The sequence below is a fragment of the Desmodus rotundus genome, chromosome 7 (genome assembly GCF_022682495.2).
Source record: "Desmodus rotundus isolate HL8 chromosome 7, HLdesRot8A.1, whole genome shotgun sequence".
Taxonomy (NCBI): Eukaryota; Metazoa; Chordata; class Mammalia; order Chiroptera; family Phyllostomidae; genus Desmodus; species Desmodus rotundus.
In genome coordinates this window covers 73,604,415-73,625,364 of record NC_071393.1, presented here as the reverse complement: position 1 = coordinate 73,625,364, position 20,950 = coordinate 73,604,415, and the positions used below count along the sequence as shown (strand labels likewise).

Here is a 20,950-nt window from a genome sequence, read left to right as displayed (position 1 = left end):
TAATTTTATTTGTATTCCCCAGAACGCTTGCCCTCTGGTTGTTCTTTATAATGGCATGTTTAATTGTATGGATGTAATATTCTCTTGAATCTCTGTGGGATACTTAGAATTTTTAAGAGATTTCCTCCTGTGTTGGGAACTCACGCTTATAGCTAATGGCACTCCACAAAGCCAGACACCTCTATCATCACCGACCCAGCAAAATGGGTTTTACATCAGATCTCAAATTCCAACTAAATCGGTGCTGAATGGGTGAGTCTGGTTGTGGACTCTTGGTTGCTAGGACCCTAGCTGTAATGGAGGGTGGTGAAGAACATTTCCTGGGTTCTGTCCTAGGGAGGCAAGCTCCTAAAAGCTAGAAATTTTCACACATAGGCAGGGTGTCTAGAAGGTGCTAGACAGAAAAGCGTGGTAACATCTACAACATGTTACATATAATTTTCTTCTGTAACTGTGTAGTGAATGAAACATTTAAATTTCTGTTGAATTTAATCTGACTTTTTTTTTTTTACCTACAGTGTCATTAAAAAAGAATTCCATTCAGACAAGAATTTAAAATTTATTAACCAATATTTAGTCATCGTGATTGTATATTTTACTTTTTTGGTGATTCTTTATCCTCATTTAAGTCATACAGTATTTATATCACTCTAATTTAGGAAAAATTAACCAGAGTAACTAGATAATATTATTTTAGAAATAGCTATGTATGACTTTCATATGCCAACTTACAAGTAAATTTAAAATGTTTATTGCTATCATATTCTTGTATGGATATACTAAAATCTACTCATTCTATCCTTATTTTTAGACATTTAGGCTTTTTGCTATATACTCTTTATTATAAATAACTTGGCAAAAAATGTATTAGTGTTCTAGGTTGCAAGAAACAGAGGTAGACGGGTTAAAAAAACAGAAAATGTCTATTGGGAGACTTGAGTAGTTCACAGACTCAGTGGGAGGTTTGAGAACCAAGTTTGTACACCATGCTGATATCAAAATAGCCAGAAACATGGCCATAGAAACTCCCCACAGGCTGCTTAGGCGCTGAACCATAGTCACCAGGCACTCCCGCTGGATGATCACTGCTGCCACCTTCACTGCTACCAACACTGGACACTCACTGCCACTGCTGTCACCTGTAACCACTTCCCCCCTTTCCCTGCACCTTTGCATGTCTCTTTCTCCCTCAAGAGTCAAAGTCCAAGGTATTCATTTCGGATTGGCTGAATCCAGGTCATTTGCTTATTTACTTGATGCTGGTGGGTAGGGAGAAGGAGGTCTGGTGGGGACCTATCTACTACCAAGACTCATGGAGTGTGTGGTTTCACTGAAGCAGGAAGGGAGATTGGATGCTGGGGTCAGGGGGAAACAAATATAAGTCTTTCTGCATAATTATTTTGCATGTATTTCTTCTAGGAATTGATTCCTGGATTAAGAGTCACAAAACCAAAGTGTATGAATATCTTAACCTTCTTTGCCCTCCACCTGCTCCTGTATTCTAAGTGTGTTCTTCATGATGTTCTGTCCTTGTACTACACGCTTCCCTCTGTGACCTCACCCATTCCCATGATCCAGGGGTTCAAGCCAGTATAGACATACAGATGAGTTCAAAATGCTTATTTCCAACCCAGATCTCTCTCTTGAACTTCAGACAGATGCTTACCTAGCTAACATAATCTGTGGATATCCTAGGGACATCTGTGCAAATATCAAAAAGTCCCAAGCATTTTCATTATTTTCCTTTTCAAACCTACTACATCTGTGTTCTCTGGTTTGGTCAGTATGATCATCATCCCCCAATGGTTTTTATCCTTAATCCTTCCTCCTCCCTTTACTGTCAGATTGTCTCCAATTCTGTAAATTCTATTTTCTATGTTTCTCTGGAATCTGTCTTATGTTCTGCACTCCCAGGAAGTATTCCCTAGTTTAGGCAGTCCTCATGATTGTTACAGATTGTGGTTCTTCTGAACTGGGTTTCCTGTCCCCAGTCTTGCCCTCATCTGCTCCAGTTTTATTTATTTTTTATTTTTTAAAAATTTTTATTGTCTGCATTTTCTCCCCATCCCTCCACCCCACCCCAGCCAGTCCCACCTCTCTCCCCCACCTTTACCCTCCCCCTTGATTTTGTCCTTGTGTCCTTTATAGTAGCTCCTATAGACCCCTCTCCCCACTATCCCCTCCCCACTCCCCTCTGGCTATTGTTACATTGTTCTTAATTTCAGTGTCTCTGGTTATATTTTGTTTGCTTTTTTCTTTTGTTGATTATGTTCCAGTTAAAGGTGAGATCATATGGTATTTGTCCCTCACCTCCTGGCTTATTTCACTTAGCATAATGCTCTCCAATTCCATCCATGCCATTGCAAAGGGTATAAGCTCCTTCTTTCTCTCTGCTGTGTAGAATTCCATTGTGTAAATGTACCATAGTTTTTGGATCCACTCACTAAAGAAAACAGCATTAAAATGAAAAGAGAACCAACAGTATGGGAAAACATATTTGCCAATGATGCCTCAGACAAGTGCCTGATCTCCAAAATATATAAAGAACTCACACGACTGCACTCCAGGAAGACAAACAACCCAATTAAAAAATGGGCAAAGGACTTGAACAGACACTTCTCCAAGGAAGACATACAGAGGGCCCAGAGACACATGAAAAGATGCTCAGCATCACTAGCCATCAGAGAGATGCAAATTAAAACCACAATGAGGTACCATCTCACACCAGTCAGAGTGGCCAACATAAACAAATCAACAAATGAATGTTGGAGAGGATGCGGAGAAAAGGGAACCCTAGTGCACTGTTGGTGGGAATGCAGACTGGTGCGGCCACTGTGGAAAACAGTATGGAATTTCCTCAGAAAACTAAAAATGGAACTGCCCTTTGACCCAGCAATTCCGCTGCTGGGATTATACCCTAAGAAGCCTGAAACACCCATCCAAAAGAACCTATGCACCCCAATGTTCATAGCAGCACAATTTACAGTAGCCAAGTACTGGAAGCAACCTAAGTGCCCATCAGCAAATGAGTGGATCCTGCTCCAGTTTTAAAGTGCATGTTGCTTCTTTTGTTAAGATGTGATTAAGCTTGATGACTTCCACCAGGAAGTCTTCTCCAACCACTTTGTCCCTTCCAGTCCATCTAACAGAGGGTAGTTGACCCTCTCTAATTCCCATGGTGTCCTGGGCTAACCTGTGAGCTTTACACCTTGTTAAAATATTTGCTGCCAAGAGACTGAGAACTCCTTGAGGCAGAAACTTGTGAGATTCATATTGAATAACACATTGTAATGCCTACACACAGTAGACACTCAGTATGAGATTTTAAAAGTATTTTTTTATTGATTATGCTATTACAGTTTTCCCAATATTTTCTCCCTTTATCCCCCCACCACCCTGTCCCCCAGCCCTCCAGCATTCCCCCTTCTTAGTCCATGTCCATGGGTTGTACATATAAGTTCTTTGAGTCCTGTTTCCTATACCATTTTTATCTTTCCCCATCTATTTTATGCCTACTAACTATGCTTCTTCTTCCCTGTACCTTTCCCCCGATATTCCTCCCTTCCCTCCATGCGATGTCCATTTCTCTGATTCTGTTCCTGTTCTAGTTGTTTGCTTAGTTTTTGTTTTTGTTGTTTTTCTTTTCTTTTGGGTTCATTTGTTGATAGTTGTGAGTTGTCATTTTACTGTTTGTATTTTTGATCTTCTTTTTCTTAGGTAAGTCCCTTTAACGTTTCATATAATAATGGCTTGGTGATGATGAACTCCTTTAACTTGACCTTATTTGGGAATCACTTTATCTGCCCTTCCATTCTAAATGAAAGCTTTGCTGGATAGAGTATTCTTGGATGTAGGTCCTTGTTTTTCATGACTTCAAATACTTCTTTCCAGTCCCTCTTGCCTGCAATGCTTCTTTTGAGAACTCAGCTGATAGTCTAATGGGCTCTCCTTTGTAGGTTACTCCTCTCCTCTTCTTTCAGGATTTTCTCTTTATATTTAATCTTGGGTGACTTAATGATGATGTGCCTTGGTGTGTTCCTCTTTGGGTCCAACTTCTTTGGGACTCTCTGGGCTTCCTGGACTTCCCGAAAGTCTATTTCCTTTGCCAGATTGGGGAAGTTATCCTTCATTATTTGTTCAAATAAGTTTTTACTTTCTTGCTGTTGTGTTTCTCCTTGTGGCACCCCTATAATTCAGATATTGGAATGTTTCAGGTTGTCCCAGAGGTTTGTAAGACTCTTTTCACTTTTTTGAATTCCCGTTTCTTCGTTCTGTTCTGGTTGGATGTTTATTTCGTCCTTTTGTTCCAAATTGTTGCTTTGAGTCCTGGTTTCCTTCCTGTCACTGTTGATTCCCTGAATATTTTGCTTTATTTCGCTTTGGGTATCTTTCATTTGTTTTTTCATTTTTTGACCAAGCTCAGTCAGTTTTGTGAGCATTTTGATTATCAGGGCTTTAAATTCTCCATCAGATAGGTTGGCTATCTCCTCATCATTTAGTTCTCTTTCTGAGGTTATGCTCTGTTCTTTCATTTGGGCCCTATTTCTTTGTCTCGACACACCTGAGAAGTTGTAATGGGGTGGGGCCTTAGGAGTTCACCTGGGCAGGGCAACCCTCTTTGCTGCACTGCACCCTGTGGGGGAGGGGCCAGAGAGGGAACAATGCAGCTCACCTGCTTGTCCCTGGAGCACTTTCTAGGATACTCTTGTGTGAGACTGGGAGTTTCTCCCTCTGTAGCAACCGCCATATCAACTCTGAGTCTCACTTTCCCCTGGAGTCAGCCCCGCCCATGCAGCCTGTGCAGCCAGTTGCCACTCTGCAGCCAGCCCCGCCCCCAAGGTCTGCCGCCTTACCAGTCTGGTTGTTCTGATTGATTTTTTCTTTAATTCCTTGGTTGTCAGAGTTCCATGCAGTTTGATTTTCTGGCACTTCTGGTTGTTGATTTTAGATTGGTTGTTATCCTCCTTTTGGTTGTGTGAGGAAGCGAAGGGTTTCTACCTCCATCTTGGTCGGAACTCCAGTATGAGATTTTTGAATGAATGTTATGAATGAGTCTTAACCCATTATGAATCTATAATGTTAGCTGAATGAGTTAGATAACCAATTAAGCTCATGAAATCCAGACAACTGAGTTTATAGATCCTATGTTACTTTTCGGGGACAAATTTTGAAAATACCACATTCATTACAGGGTAAACATGATTTCCCCCGTTCAACATATCACAAACACTTTTTCAAAGTGGAGAAATGAGAATACAATGACAACCAGACTGTAAGGCTAAGCGATTTTTTTTCCACAGGGAAAAAACCCCACCAAGTGTAATCTGTGAAGATACTTTATAAAGAGTGGACAGATAGAGAAACCATAAACTACTTAAATTTTTTCTTTTTCTATGCTAGTGTTAATTCTGTGCCTTTATTTTGTTTTCTTTTCTTTTTAAAATTCATTTTTGTGAAGTCCTGAGCATCAGTGTAGCAGTCTGAAAGGTACATTTTGGAAAAAAAGGTAGTATGGGGATGATATGGTACCTGTTGTTTCCTCCTAGGGTGATCAGTCTGGCTGGCTGGTTCCAGGTGAAGGATACACACTAGAAGCCACCCAGCACCAGCAGCTCGCTGAAATCGATATCAAACTCCAAGAACTCTCTGCAGCCTCCCTGACAATGTCCAGCTTTTCTCCAAGACTTGAAAATCAGAATGATCAGGTATGTTAAACTCAAGAGTGCATGGACGATTCAGGTTTATGTGTGCTAAAGCTAGTTCACATTTGACAATCTGCTTGTTAACTAAAGAGGTTTCTTCAAAATTGCTTTTCATTCCCTGACTACACCTGCAGTGATAATAATTTAAAAAAATTATATTTTATTGATTATGCTATTCTTATAGTTAACCTAATTTTTGCCCCATTTCTATCCTCCACCCAGCACCCACCACTCACTCAGGTAATCCCCATATCATTGTTCATGTCCATGGGTCATGCCTATAAGTTCCTTGGCTACTCCATTTCCTATACTGTACTTTACATCCCCATGGCTATTCTGTAACTACCTATTTGTACTTCTTAATCCCCTGACCTCTTCACCCATTCCTCCACACTCCCCTCCCATCTGGCAACCATCAAAACCCTCTCCATATCCATGATTCTGTTTCTGTTCTTGTTTGCTTAATTTGTTTTTTAGATTTAATTGTTGATAGATAAGAGTTTATTGCCATTTTATTGTTTATAATTTTGATCTTCTCCTTATTCTTAAATAAGACCATTTAACATTTCATATAATAATGGTTTGGTGATAATGAACAACTTTAGTTTTTTTTTGTCTGGGAAGCTCTTTACCTGCCCTTCGATTCTAAATGATATCTTTCTGGGTAGAGCAATGTTGGCTGTAGGTCCCTGCTTTTCATGACTTTGAATATTTCTTGCCAATCCCTTCTAGCCCGCAAAGTTTCTTTTGAGAAATCAGCTGACAGTCTGATGGGAACTCCTCTGGAGATAACTAATTTCTTTTCTCTTGCTGCTTTTAAGATTATCTCTTTATCTTTACCATTTGGCATTTTAATTATCATGTGTCTTGGAGTGGGCCTCTTTGCATCCATCTTGTTTGGGATTCTCTGTGTTTCCTGGACTTGCATGTCTATTTCCTTCGCCAAATTAGGGAAGTGTTTTTTCATTATTTTTCAAATAGATTTCTAATTTCTTGCTCTTTCTCTTCTACTTCTGGCACCCCTATGATGTGAATCTTGGAATGCTTGAAGTTGTTCCAGGGGCTACTTATACTATCCTCATTTTCTTTATGAAAGATATTTTCTTTTCTAATTGTTGTTCTGTTATAGTTGTCCCAATTTTCCTCCATTGCTCTCCTCTGCCCACTGAACCCCCACTCCCACAGTCACCCTGTTGTCTATGTCCATGGGTCATTATTATTCCTTGACTACACCCTTCCCCTTCTTTCTACCATTTATCCTCATTTTTTTTGGATTCTTTTTTTTTTCTTCTTGTTCTGGATGGTTGTTTTTTGGTTCCTTATGTTCTAAATCATTGATTTGATTCTCACTCTCATACACTCTACTGTTGTTTCCCTGTACATTGTTCTTTATTTCAATTACTGTATCCTTTGTTTCTAAATGGATCTTTTTTATGCTCTTGAGGTCCTCACTAAGTTCCTTGAACATCCTTATAACCGATGTTTTGAACTCTGCATATGACAGATTACTTATCTTCTTTGCTTAGTCCTTTTCTGGAGTTTTGATTTGTTCTTTCATTTGGGCCATGTTTCTATGTCTCTTCATTTTGGCAGCCTCCCTGTGTTTGCTTCTATGTATCAGGTGGAGCTGCTATGACTCTGTGTCTTGGCAGTGTGGCCTAATGTAGTATATATCCTGTAGGGTCCAGTGGTACAGCATCCTCTATCACCCAAGATGGGTACTTGAGGTATGCCCTTTGTGTGGACTGAGTACACCCTCCTCTTGTGGTTGAGCCTTGGTTGCTGTTGGCAGGTCAATGGGAGGGATTTACCCAGGCCCCTCAGCTGCAAGGACTGGCTGTGACCACTGACCACCAACCTCTGCCCTCCATGGAGAATCAGCTGTGCAGGGGCAGGGTGGTGGTGCTCTGATGTGGTCTGTTGCTATCCACTGGGTGTGCTGGCCCTGGGGTTTCCCAGGTCGTACAGGCCAAGGTCAGCCCCAACCTGTGTTTTGCTCTGGGCCACCCTGCCTGAGCTATAAAGCACTCTGAGATGGCTGCTGGGCTTGGTGATTCCCAGGCGAAGCCAAGTTGTGAATCTAGGCTGGCTGCTGCTAGAGCCATGACTGGGACCACTTAGGAAGAGGTACAAGGGCTGAGGGTTTACTGAGGCTGGCTGTTGCTTATTTGATATGATTTAGGAAGTTGTGAAGCAGGAGCCAAGACCAGCCATTCATATGGAAAAGTCACAGTTAACAGTTTGAGTGGGCTCATAAATTGAGTGGGACAGAGTCTCGGGATCTCCAAGGCAGGGCAAACAGTGTTAGCCAAGTTGATGGAGTCTCAGATGTGGTACCCATCTTGCCAGTGCTGTGGCTTTATGTGGGGGAAGGCTCAGAAAAGGGACAAGGTCTGTGACTGCCTTTCTGTCCGAGAAAAAGATGTCCCCAGCTCCTGCCTTGATGCCAGACACTTCAGTTTCTCCCTGTATGCCACTGGTACCTTTCACACTGCTACCCTGGTGCTGGAGCTCAGAGAGAGTGAGTCTGAGTAAGTTCTTGTGTGGGTTCTTTAAGGGGAACTGCTTGGGACTCCAGAAGTTTCTTTCACTGACTCAATCCCCACTGGTTTTTGCAGCCTGAAGTTGTAGGGACTTATCTTCCTGGCACTGGAACCCTGGGCTGGAGAGCCTGATGTGGGGCTGGGACTCCATGCTCCTGAGATGTCCCTCCTGAATTTTTATCTGACATGTGTGGATGTGGGACCAGCCTTTTCCACATAACTGTCCCTTCTCCAGTCTGGATGTATGTGGTTTTTTTAATTCTTTAGTTGTCACACTTCCACTGAACTCAATTTCTGATGGTTCTGAGTGATGGTTGTTCTATAATTTAGTTGTAATTTCAATGTGGTTGTGCGAGGAGGCAAACTGTGCTTAGTTATGCTGTCATCTTGACTGGAAATCTAGACGTGATAGTAATTTCCATAAATGTGTTTTCCTTGGTGACTTCTATTATCTATTCATTTTTATTTCATTTGGTAATACACTGGGATGGAGTCACTGAGGAAATATTATTATTTCTTTATGATTTAAGCTAATTCTTAATCATGATCAAGAGAGAGGAGAGGGAAGAAAATTGTGATAGCACTAATTAGTCCTTTGAGAGCTGTATTTCTCTTTATTCCTCTAGTTATGGGTGTAAGAAATGGTCGCCACTTGTCCCTTATCCTGACACCTTCTTAGCTTCTTTAATTTAACGTCACTGGGCCGAAGCAGAGCCCCTGGGTTGATGACTGTCCTCCTGTGAGGGTTTTGAAATGAATGTGTTTCCCTCTTGTTATTTTGCTGTAATGTTCTTTTTCAAAGTGAGTAGAAGGGGTAGAAAAACAGAAGAATAATATCAGCTTTGGAAAAGTAAAATTCTTTTTCTCCCTGCTATTTTTCAGTACTTCATGGGGTCTAGTTTGGGGTTGAGTGGTAGTTTTCACCTGAAGAGAAAATGGCTGGTCTTTTGATATTGTACTAACCTTCTACCAGTTTGTAAACACCTTATCAAATCATTTGCTGTACAATCTTAGATGCATGTGATTTTATTTAAAAAGATTTAAATATCAATAGTCTATAGGCAATAAGTCTGCTTTCTAGGGAATCTTTGTTCCAAGCTCTCAATTGAAGGTTAGGGATTTGGCTTTGGGCAAGTTGAAACAAGCGCAGGGGAAAAGAGCAGTGTTTAAATGTCCTAAAAAAGTTTGGTCACTGGCAAACCTTTACGGAGCTAACTTAGCTTCCTTAGGTTATGTGTCTAAGGGCCAGGTACAGTGGCATCTGAGCCCTTTACACAGCAATAGTGGTGCTAGTGGAAACCACCAATTTCGGGATTGGGGTTAGAGTTCCTGGAAAACAGAATTGGAATCTTTGTCTCCGCCTAAATGTACATTGGTACCTGGACATTGATACTTATTAAGTTGGTAGTTTATTTATGTTACTGTGTGACATTTCTCAAAAGGAGGAGGCCAAGATGGGGCAATAAAATTGTTCAGGGATATTCTTTGTTCTTTTCATGTCACTACTGATTTTTTTTTGTTACTGTTGTTAGATATCAAGGATAGCTGAGATCTGAAAGCTGAATAATGGTTCTAAAGATGGAAAATGTCTTTTTCATGGCTATCAAATGTTATTCTTGAAAGCGAAACTGAGAATTTAGAGATTTGTTTAGCCATTAGGACTTTAAATAAAGCATGGCTGTGGTCAGTCTCTGTCATCGTCATCTAAATCATATTTTTATAGTTCACATTTATGGTTCTGATAAAATATTTAAAAATAACAAAAGGGAAACCAGTATATTACTTATCTGTTATGTACTGAGATTGTATATTTTTATGTGGAACAACATATATTTAGAGGGAAAAGAAAAAACTGCATTTTGGGACTCCCACTGGATGCAGAAACAAAAATGTAACATCCTAGTTGTTGAAAAGAGATAATTAATGGTTCTTGCATGCGAAATAAAGAATATCTTTTGAGCTTTTGTTCAATTTCCTCTTGGCATTTTCTCATTTCTAAGTAAAACCAGCATTGCACATTGAATTTTCAAGCCAGAAATGCTAACTTGGAAAATTATTTTATGGATATTATTTTTGGATTGGAATTCTTTTTGAATAAATACACTGAAAAGTATCTTGGATAAACCCAGCATATCTATTTAGTTGATGAATGGGTTCCAATCTATTGCTGAACCACAAATATTCATAGTGAATATTCATGTTACTTTTATTTCTTAACCCTTCTGCAAACCATTAACTCATCAGTAATTTTTCTCTGTGCTTCTCAAGAAAGAATGTCTTTTAAGTAAAATATAAATTTCTCTTTCTCAACAATGAATTCAACAAATATTAATCAAGTACTCACTGTGTGCAAGGAATTACAGGGTACTTAAAGATAAGTTAGGCAAATATAGAACTGTAGAGTTAAAAGCCTTCAAGTTCTGGCTCTTACTAGTTCTGAGGACTTGGGAATTAATTAGAAACACTCCACACTCCAGTTTCCTCATAGTAATAAGAATAATACTATTCTTTAAAAGGACAGATGAGTTAATGTATGTAAAGTGCTTAGCAGTGTCTGACACAGAACTCAATCAAGGATATAATAATAATAATAATAATAAAGACTTAAGGAATTTATTTCCTTATGGGAGGCACGAATTATACATAGATAACATAGGTTCACACAATAGAAGGCTATAAGCAAAGTATTGTGGTGGTTCAGAGAAGAGAGAGAGAGAGAGAGAGAAAGCACATCCAGAAGGAATATCAAGAAAGTCTGTTTCTATAAGAGGGTCAGGGAGCGTGAGAGGAACCTGTGGACGAGGCGGAAGGGTCAGGGGTCTAGGAGAAGACTGTCACCATAGAGTAGGAGGTGGAAAACTGGCGGCCTGCATGGCAGATTTGCCTCACGGGTGGGTTTTCTTTAGCCCACATAGGGTTTACTGTCTTTTTTTTTTCCAGCCAACATTTAAAACTTGGGTGGCTTCATATAAAAATCCAAATTTCTAGTTTTTTCTGAAAAATTAGGAAACGTGGCCGCATTAGGCCTGAATCCTTGCTTGGCCCACTACAGGACTGAGCCGAGTAGCAACTGCTGCTTTGTATGGAGTGCACATTCTCTAGTTTGCTCCAGTGGCCACCACTTCATATGGTAGCGCAGGCCCTGCGTCCTACTGCGTGCATCTATGTTGCTTGTCCAGCCCCTGCACAGACCAACACATCTTTGGATGCCATCTTATTTCATGGGAGATGCTGTGGTGGCTGATGTTAAGTATTCAGATCAGCATTTAGACTTTAAACAGCTTGTGGGTTACTGGAGGACAGGATGTAAACACAGAACAAGTTGCAGAGTGATCATATAATGAAACAAAAGGTACCACATTACAGGAACTGAGAAAGTATAGGTTGGGGGAACACAGAGAAATAAAAAGCTATTTGAAGGTATGATATTTAAAAGATTCCTTTAGAGATTGAAAAAATTTTGGACCCAGAACGGTTTCTCGAACAAGTTGAAACCTGCAGACTTTCTGACCAAACTGACTATGGCGACTATGAAGGCGCCAAGCGGGTAGGCACGTAAGCTTAGGATGATGAATGTACCTGAGCCATGATAATGTGAGGGATTCCAGAAATGTGACTCATAGATTAAGAAAGTATTGATTGTTATGAAAGGGGAAGGCAGGAAACTTTCTTTTCCTTATGAGTTTCTGAGTATAATGTTCTCATACAGATGCCCTGGCCTGGCTCTTCACTTTATTCTAAAGGCAGCATTTGGCTTCTACGTATCTGGTTCCCTTAGTATAAAACATAGTACGTGGTCACATTCGGAAGAAAGAATGGCATGTTACTGCTATTGCTGTAATGAGAATAATATCACGGGGCTGCAGCTTTACATCTGCTGTTTATTTTCATTTCAGCTTAGCAAAAGAGATCGAATTGAAGCATTTTGTTAAAGATCGGTGGTTTAACTGTGCACACTTCCCTGTATTCATCTCCTAGCTCTCTAACAAATCATTGAGTTCTTTCCATGTATTATAAATTCCACCATAAAATTGAGTGATGTTCCATAATTTAGTACTGTATTTCTTGCTTGTAGTTGTATTAGAGTCTAGCTTTCTCTAGAAAGATCTAAGACATAGGAGTTATGTAAGCATTCAGTTTCTTAAGTTCTTAGCAACTGTATTCAACAGTAGATTTTTTCAGTTTGGCTCTTGTAAAGAAGTGTAATTTATTTATCTTTCATGAAATCAGTCTTACTACATCTAGAATTCCAGTTCATGGTAAGATTTTTTTTTTCTGGTTGGGAGAGTGTCTTCAGAAATGGTTCTCATGGACAAGAATTATTTGTTTTTAAACTAAGTAGTTTAATTGAGTACAAAGGTCCTCCTTAATTTGATTTACTTTCTTGTTCCTAAAATATTGATCCAGTTGTACACGATTTGGTAAGAGCAACAAAATATCAACAAACCTCTGATTGAGGAAAGTTATAGTTGCATTTATCTCTTTTGTTATCAAGAGCATACTATTGCTACTAGCAACAACTGTTTTTTCCCTCTTCTTTTTTCAACAGTAGCTAAAACTGAGGAAATATAAACCACTGTTTGACATGTAATCCTGAAAAATGTTTTACTTTTGAGTCCAGGGATTTTCAGGGGTCCAATTAGGGCCATGTAGTGCAGATGACTTCAAATTACTTAATACAATGGTTGAAGGCAGGAATCTAGGAATTTTTTAGGTGTGCTAGTCACAAGCATAGAAATCTTATTGGCCATCTGTTCATTTCCCAGAACTGTAGAAGTATGTCAATCTTAACAGCATAGGAATTTGGATTGAGGAATAAACAAGAAGATACTTCAGAGCTTCTTGTCCCTGATGTTAACCTATCAAACATTCCCAGTTAAATCTGAGGAATTCACCTATATTTTACAGATTACTTTTAATTTTATATCTATATTTCATTTTTTTAATGTCAAGCCTCCCATGTAGTCAAGGTTTCTTTCATTTCATGGCGACATTCCAAGATGATAAAACAAATCTGGCTGAAAGATTTTTTCCCTACTTTTAGTACCGCCAGACAAATGGTCCATCTGATGACAGGTAACAGCAGAAGCCTGTGGAAAGTATAGCATTAGTTTGAAAACACAGGGAAGCTGGCTTTATTTAGGCAGCTTTGTATTTTTCTGGCCCTCAACTCATGCCTTATTTTCTGTCAGATAACTTAAGAAAATGTGAATAATTTCCTCTGTATTTGGCTTTTGGAAAAAAGTTTACTTAACTTCAAAGACCCCTCTTGACTCAGTCAACAACATAGATATTTTTCTAAGGATGAGCTTAGAATCCCTTGGCAATCAATAAGTCAAATCAACAAATATCTATTGACCTCGGGGAGAGTTCTCCTACTGTGGCTCCTTAGATATTCTGTGCGTATCTGAAAAACTTCATCTGAACTGAATTTTCCTTTTTAATGAATAAAAGCATTCCTATATGACTCAAACACAGACAAGACACGGATGGTCAGAGAGTCTGCTCAAATATTTCTTGTCATAGGAGATCAAGATATTTCTTGATGATTATGAAAACAGACAGTACTGGTTGGGACATTGATGTGACAATAGAATCTCTCCTGGTACCACAGAGCTTCTTGAATATGCCACTGGACAATTTTTGCCGGAATCAATGACTATCTTTTCTTGCTTCTTCTTAGCCTCTGCTTTCATCAAATGCTGTCCTTTAAATATTTGAACTAAACGGTTATGCTATCGGAGACCATGGCTGAGGAAAGATGTTATAGATCCTTAGGTCTAACTGTAGAGAGTTGCAGACACATAAGCTATTAGAGTTTGAAGAAACTTTATCAGGAGAAATTTAGACCCAGAAAGAGAAAGTGATTTGCTCAAAAGTACACAGTAGAACCGGGGCTAAAATCTAACTTTTAGGCCAACACCTTTTGAGTACAGAGAGTCATGTTGTCAGAAAAGAACAAAAATTTCCTTGGTAGAAATTTTTTTGTTTTCTTAAAAATAAAATATAACTTTTTTCTGCTTATGAAATTAATGCTTTAGAAAACTCAGGAAATACAAAAATAACTAAGAAAAGCAAGATAAAAATATAATTTTTAGTATAAAGTTAAAGTTCCTTCCAGTCTATTTCTCTGCAATACTCACACACAGAAACACACATATACATACATATATACATACAAACAAACATAGTATACCAGTCAGAAAAAACATTCAGCTTGGATTTTGAAGATAATTAAATGAAGGAACTATTTATAGATTCAAAGGAGCCAGTAAGGGGTGTTGGTACGCCCACAGACTAGCGACAGTGGGTAGGAGGAAGAAAGAGTACTGGAGCTTAGGGAGATTTAGAGCCACGGTTGAAAAATAAGTCATTCAAAGTTGTAATCATAGAAGATGTGGGCAAAGGATTAATCAATCCTTCCCCCTTCAGCATGAGAGTTTGAGCTGTCATTAATTTCCTAATTGTTTCCCTGACAACTGATGAAAGTTAGAATGTCAACAATGTTAGGAGGCAACTTCACTTACGCTCAAAATGACCCCTGTATTGGGAGAACTCTAAAGACCTGATGGGGAAGCCGTACTTTGAGCTTCCTTAAGTGCAGTGATTCTTGGAGCTGGGCTTGTCCCTTGCTGGGACCTCGGATGCTGTTCTTATAAAGTCATTTCAAGAGAGGATGCTTCTGTTGGATATAAAGCTTTTAAACTAGGGTACCTTCCTTGCCCCTTGCGCCTTTACAGTGACGACATGGACTGCAGCAGAAACTTCCATGGAAGAGGGATACCCGACACTGCCTTGCTGTATTTCCTGTCCTAAGTCCGTCCGAATCGACTCACTCCAAGTGTGGTCTCTATTTGTCTTTGAGTGTGAATATGCAGTGGAAGTAAGAAAACCTCCTGATGGGCACCTCAGGAATACATCCCTGCCAAAACCATAATGCCAAAGCAGAGAGGGGAAGGGGAAAAGACTGCAAGCATTCTTTCTCCGCCCTCCAGTCTCTTAATACTCCGCCCCCCACATTGACTAAGCATAATCAATCACAAGACAGAGGTCAGGCAGACAGTTAGATTGTCCCAGCTTGCATCAGGTGCCTCTCACAGCTTCTCATTCTCATGTTGATGGACATTTGGGATGTGCATAAAGCTGCTATGAATATTCATGTACAAAATGAGTGTATGTGAATACACTTTTCCCTTTCTCTTGGATAGATTCACAGGAATGGGATTGCTGGATTACAGAATAGATAGATGTTTAACTTTTTAAGGAACTACCAGTTTTCCAAAGTGGTTGTACAATTGTATACTTCCCAACAACATATGAGAGTTCCACTTGTTTCATACCTCTGTAACATTTGGTGTTAAACTTTTTCATCTGGGTTCCAGTGGCTGTGTAGTATTATCCTATTGTGATTTTAATTTGCATTTCTCTGATGCCTTTATGATGTTGAAGACTGTAAAAAAAATTTTTTTATTTTTTAAATTACACTTTATTGATTATGCTATTACAGTTGTTCTGATTCTTCTCCCTTTGCCGCCCTCCACCCAGCACCCCTACTCCCTCAGGCAATCCTCCCACCATCGTTCATGTCCACAGGTCATGTGTATAAGTTCTTTAGCTACTCTGTCTCCTATACTGTGCTTTACATCCCCGTAGCTATTCTGTAACTACCTATTTGTATTTCTCGATCCCCTCACCTCTTCACTAATTCCTCCCACCCCATCCCATCTGGCAACCTTCCAGTAACTAACTTCTTTTCTCTTGCTTTTAAGAGTCTCTCTCTATCTTTAATCTTCAGCCTTTTAATAATGATGTGTCTTAGAATGGGCCTCTTTGCATCCATCATAACTGGGACTCTCTGTGCTTCCTGGACTTGCATGTCTATTTCCTTCACCAAATTAAGGAAGTTTTCCTTCACTATTTTTTCCAAATATATTTCCAATGTCTTGTTCTTTCTCTTCTCCTTCTGCCTCTCCTGTGAGGTGAATATTCACACTGGAAAGTTGTTCCAGAGGCTGTTTATACTATCCTCAATTTTTGGATTCTTTTTTCTCCTTCTTGTTCTACATGGTTGTTTTTTGTTTCCTTATGTTCCAAATCATTGATTTGATTCTTGGTTTCATCTACTCTACTGTTGATTCCCTGTAAATTGTTCTTTATTTCAATTACTGTATCCTTCATTTCTGATCGTGTCTTTTTTATGCTGCTGAGATCCTCACTAAGTTCCTTGAGCATCCTTATAACTAGTGTTTTGAACTCTGTATCTGTTAGATTGCTTATCTCTATTTTTTTTTTTTAGCTCTTTTTCTGGAGTTTTGATCTGTTCTTTCATTTGGGACATGTTTCTTTATGTCCTCATTTTGGCAGTTTGTTTCTATGTGTTAGGTAGAGCTGCTTTGACTCTGTGTCTTGGGAGCATGGCCTAATGTAGTAGGTGTCCTGTAAGGCCCAGTGGCACAGTCTCCCTTATCACCCAAGCTGGGTACACGAGGTATACCCTTTGTGTGGATTGAGTACACCCTCCTCTTGTAGTTGAGCTTTGGTTGCTGTTGGTAGATCAATGGGAGGGATTTACCCAGGCCCTTCAGCTGCAAGGACTGGCTGTGACCACTGACCACCAACCTCTGCCCTCCATGGAGGACCAGCTGTGCAGGGGCAGGGTGGTGGTGCTCTGACATGGTCTGTAGCTGTCCACTGGGTGTGCTGGCCCTGGGGTTTCCCAGGTGGTGAGCCCAAGGTCAGCCCCTATCTGTGTTTTGCCCTGGGCCACCCTGCCTGAGCTGTAAAGCAATCTGAAGTAGCTGCTACTTGTGCTGGGCTTGGAGATTTCCATGTGAAGCCAAGCTGTGACTCTAATCTGGCTGCTGCTAGGGCTCACTGTTGGCAGCTGTTGCTTGTTTGATAGGATTTAGGAGCCAAGATGAACCAGTTAGGTGGAAAAGCTGCTTGGGTGGGCTGGTAAATTGGGTGGGGCAGAGTCTCTGGGGATCACTAGGGCGGGTCACACAGTATTAGCCAGGTTGATGGAGTCTCAGATATGATATCAGCCTACTGGCTCTGTGGGAGAAAGGCTCAGGAAAGGGACAAAGGCCTCTGTTAGCCCTGATGCTAGACACTTCAGTCTCTCATTGGGAATCTGCGTAGGTGAGTCTGTGTGTGGGTTTCCTAAGAGGAACTGCTTAGGGTCCCAGCAGCCTCCTTTACCAACTCAATCTCCACTGGCTTTTGCAGCCAGAAATCATGGGGACTTATCTTCTGGGCACTGAAATCCTGGGCTGGGGGCCTGATATGGGTCTAGGACTCCTTGCTTCTGAGATATCCCTCCCGAATTTTTATCCATGTTCGTATAGGGCCAGCCTGTTCTGCGTCCTCACCTCTCCTACCAATCTGGATGGATTCCATAGTTGTCAGACTTCCATTCAACTTGATTTTGTAGTTGTTAGACTTCCATTCAACTCGATTTCTGACATTCCTGAGTGATGGTTGTTCTGTATTTTAGTTGTAATTTTGATGTGGCTGTGCAAAGAGGTGAGCCATGTCTGCCTACGTCACCATCTTCAAAGACTTTTTTCCTGTACAGTGGTACCTTAGTACTTATTAATTCTTTCCGGAACTCAAGATGAGTGCCGGAACCAATGAGAAAAACCATGAAGCATTTTTTTTTGTGGGGCAGCATCATGCAAGTTCTACCATGTGCAATGAGTCCCTGAGTGCTGAAACATTTTTTTGTCACCAAAATGTGTCGCGTACAGGATGAGTTCTGAAGCTGATGAGTGCTGAGGTATGACTATACTTATTTGTCATTTACATATCTTCTTTTACAAAGTATCTGTTCAAGTTGTTTTAGAACTGGATTGTCTTTTTATTAAATTGTGTGGATTCCTTATATATACTAGGTTCAAGTCCTTTGTCAGACTTATGTGTTATGATATTTTTCTCTCAGTCTGTGGCTTGTCTATTAATGGCAGTTTTGCAAAATTTAAAAATACTGATGAAGCTTTTAGGCTACTAAGTAGCTGCTTCTCATAACATGGATGGGCAGGGTTGTTTCTTATTATTTATATATATGATGAACTTGAAGTCTAGAGAAACTGTGATTTACCTAAGATTCCATGCTGGTAAGTACAGACCAGGGGCCAGAGCCCAGGTTACTGCTTCTTGGCCATTGCTCTTTTCACTCCAACCCCCTGCTTTCCATACGATTGAGGTTATTTCCCTCCTTGTTTTATGTATAGTTGAATCTTTCCCTTCTCACATAGGAATAGTTTAGAGAATTATAAATATCATTGTAAGGGAAGAGATATTGTTTGACAAGTAAAGCCACCCTTCAAGGCTCAGTTGTTTTAGAGTGGTGTGTGATGGTACATTTTTAGCATGGGCATGATTTTTTTTTTAAAATTAGGAACCTGACCTTAATGATGATGATAGAAATATGGAAATAACTCCAGGGGAGGAGGTGCTTCGGAACACCAAAGAGCAACGGGATCAGCAAAATCGGCTGAAAGAGATAGATGCAAAGCTGAGAAAGATGAAGGAAAATGTGGTAAGTCTTTTTTAATTTGAAATTTAATTGTAAGCAATGATTGTGTTTAAAAAGGTTCCAGTTTCCTTTGTCTGTTTTATGGCTGTTTTTATGTGTTAAATCTGTCAAGAGAACCGACATGGAAATTTGCCAGTTAGAATTTGAATTAAAGCTATAATATGATTTATAGAACTTAAAGGAGTATTATACTTAATGTGACATGATAAATTTGTGAAATACTATCTGAAGTCAGAATAACAACCCATATGCATAATATTCTGTCTTACAGTGACATAAATGTACTTTTTTTTGTGGAAAAATTTGGTAGTTGCTCTCCATATAAATTATCTTTATTATTGAACTTATCACTTAAGTATCCCCACTTTTTGTTCATAATTCATAAAATATTACTCATTAATTTTATTAATCCTTCTTGAGCCTATTTCATGTTTTATATATATATTTGCCATTTAAAGACATATTGTTGCTGTTAGAGAAAGCTCTTAAGTCAACTAAGTTGTGAGCTGGTTAATCTCCTGAACCTATTAAAAATGGTCTATAATAATATGAGTTTCCCAGCTACCCATAAAATGTTTCCAACTGGATACTTGGCTTTTACCTAAAATTAAACATGACAATGCTGAACTTGTGAATCTACCTACATCTTCTCTCCCAGGGCTGGTCTTGTCATAGTTACCAGCAGTACCTACTTTTTGCCTCTTACTAAATCCTATTATCTTGGGTGATCTTCAAGCCTCATTAAGTTTTAACCAGCCTGCCTGATTTGTTGCCGTATCTTGCCATTTTTACCATAGTTCCTTAGGATTCTTAAAATCTTTTTTGTCCTGACTTGTGTCACCCTTCTCTCAGCATTGCCACCTCCTGTCTAGCCACTTGTAACCTCGTCACTCTCTTCTCTCATTATCCAATTTTATGTGCTGCTCCATGGGAGAGACATCAGGTAAGTGATTTTGGTTAAATTCTGATCTCCTCAGAGCTCCAAGAGTGTGCACCAATCCTGACTGAGATTCTTCACCCCTCACAAACACACCCTTCTGAACTGTTCTTACCGTTTGCAGCAGCACTGACCTGGAGCCTCGAGGATATCTAGGGCTACCTAATCAGACAGGCAGCAGATCTAAAGGGGATAAATGCATCGTGCTTCTCTTTATAATTCCTGTTTAAAAATTTTAAGGGAAATTTAATGGGGATTATATTTCAGGGAGACCTCTATTTTTATTTTCAGAGGGATTTTTTTCTCCTTGAGTCTGTATATATGGGGAAGAAGTAGAAGTAGGAATGGTGAGGAAGTATAAAGGGGCCTTTGGCCAATAGTTGTGGTGGTGGTGATGGAGCATTTCAAACTTGATGTGACAAATAGAATGGTTGTGGTTTGACTGGTTGTGAAAACTGTTGGTACTTCTCACCTCATGCCTGCCAATCCAAGGCGGGCAAAGCCTGTCGTTCTCTATAAATCAGTTTTCCTGATTTCTGATCATTTATCATATGACTTGAAAATGTATCTCTTCTTTTCTATCATGTCTCTGTCATTTTTTAATTTTTGACTTAAAATCTGGGTTCTTTAGGAAATCTTATATTTTATTCTACTGCCTTATGAAGGTTGGCTAGATTTAAAGAGACATGATAAATATCAGGAGTTGGTTGTTAACTAAGTGGAAAAGAAAAACATAAGTCAAGAAGTACAATTATTGTGTGCCTACTATGTGCCAGGTACTGTTCCAAGTACTTTACAATTTAATGACCAGTTTTTTATGACCAGTAATATTCATGGGAAAATGTTTGGAACCACTCATATAAATGATAATTTCACAGTTTTGTATTTTATAGTCAACACTTTGAGAAACTGTATCTGGTCGATAAAGGCAAATGAGGGTTGATCTATACTGTCTTTATGTTTCAATTGCTTAGTGTTTCACAGTTATCATATTTTATACAGTGTGTACTTTTGAGGGAAGAGACTGTGTCTGTTTCAAACTCTGCAAAGCCCATTGTACTTCACAAGCTTTTAAATGCTTTGTGGATTGGGAATCTGGAGACCTGAGTCCTTGTTTCAGTGTTGTCAGCACCCTGCTGTGTTATCTCGAGGAACTCACTGAGTCTCCTAGACACTTGATTTATTACTTTGAGGTCAGGTGGGTTAGAGCACCTTGTCCTCATTCCTGTGA

General features: G+C 39.6%; 1 protein-coding gene across 4 annotated transcripts in view; it reads left to right on the top strand.

Annotated features, from left to right (window-relative positions):
- FSIP1 (fibrous sheath interacting protein 1) overlaps positions 1-20,950 on the top strand; it is a 222,511-nt gene that overhangs the window by 69,134 nt on the left and 132,427 nt on the right. For all 4 annotated transcript variants that reach the window (XM_045202083.3, XM_024567316.4, XM_045202081.3 and 1 more), the window contains 2 exons: positions 5,547-5,705; positions 18,645-18,785. In XM_045202083.3, coding sequence (XP_045058018.2) covers positions 5,547-5,705; positions 18,645-18,785 — 300 coding nt within the window. The remainder of the gene's footprint in view (positions 1-5,546; positions 5,706-18,644; positions 18,786-20,950) is intronic.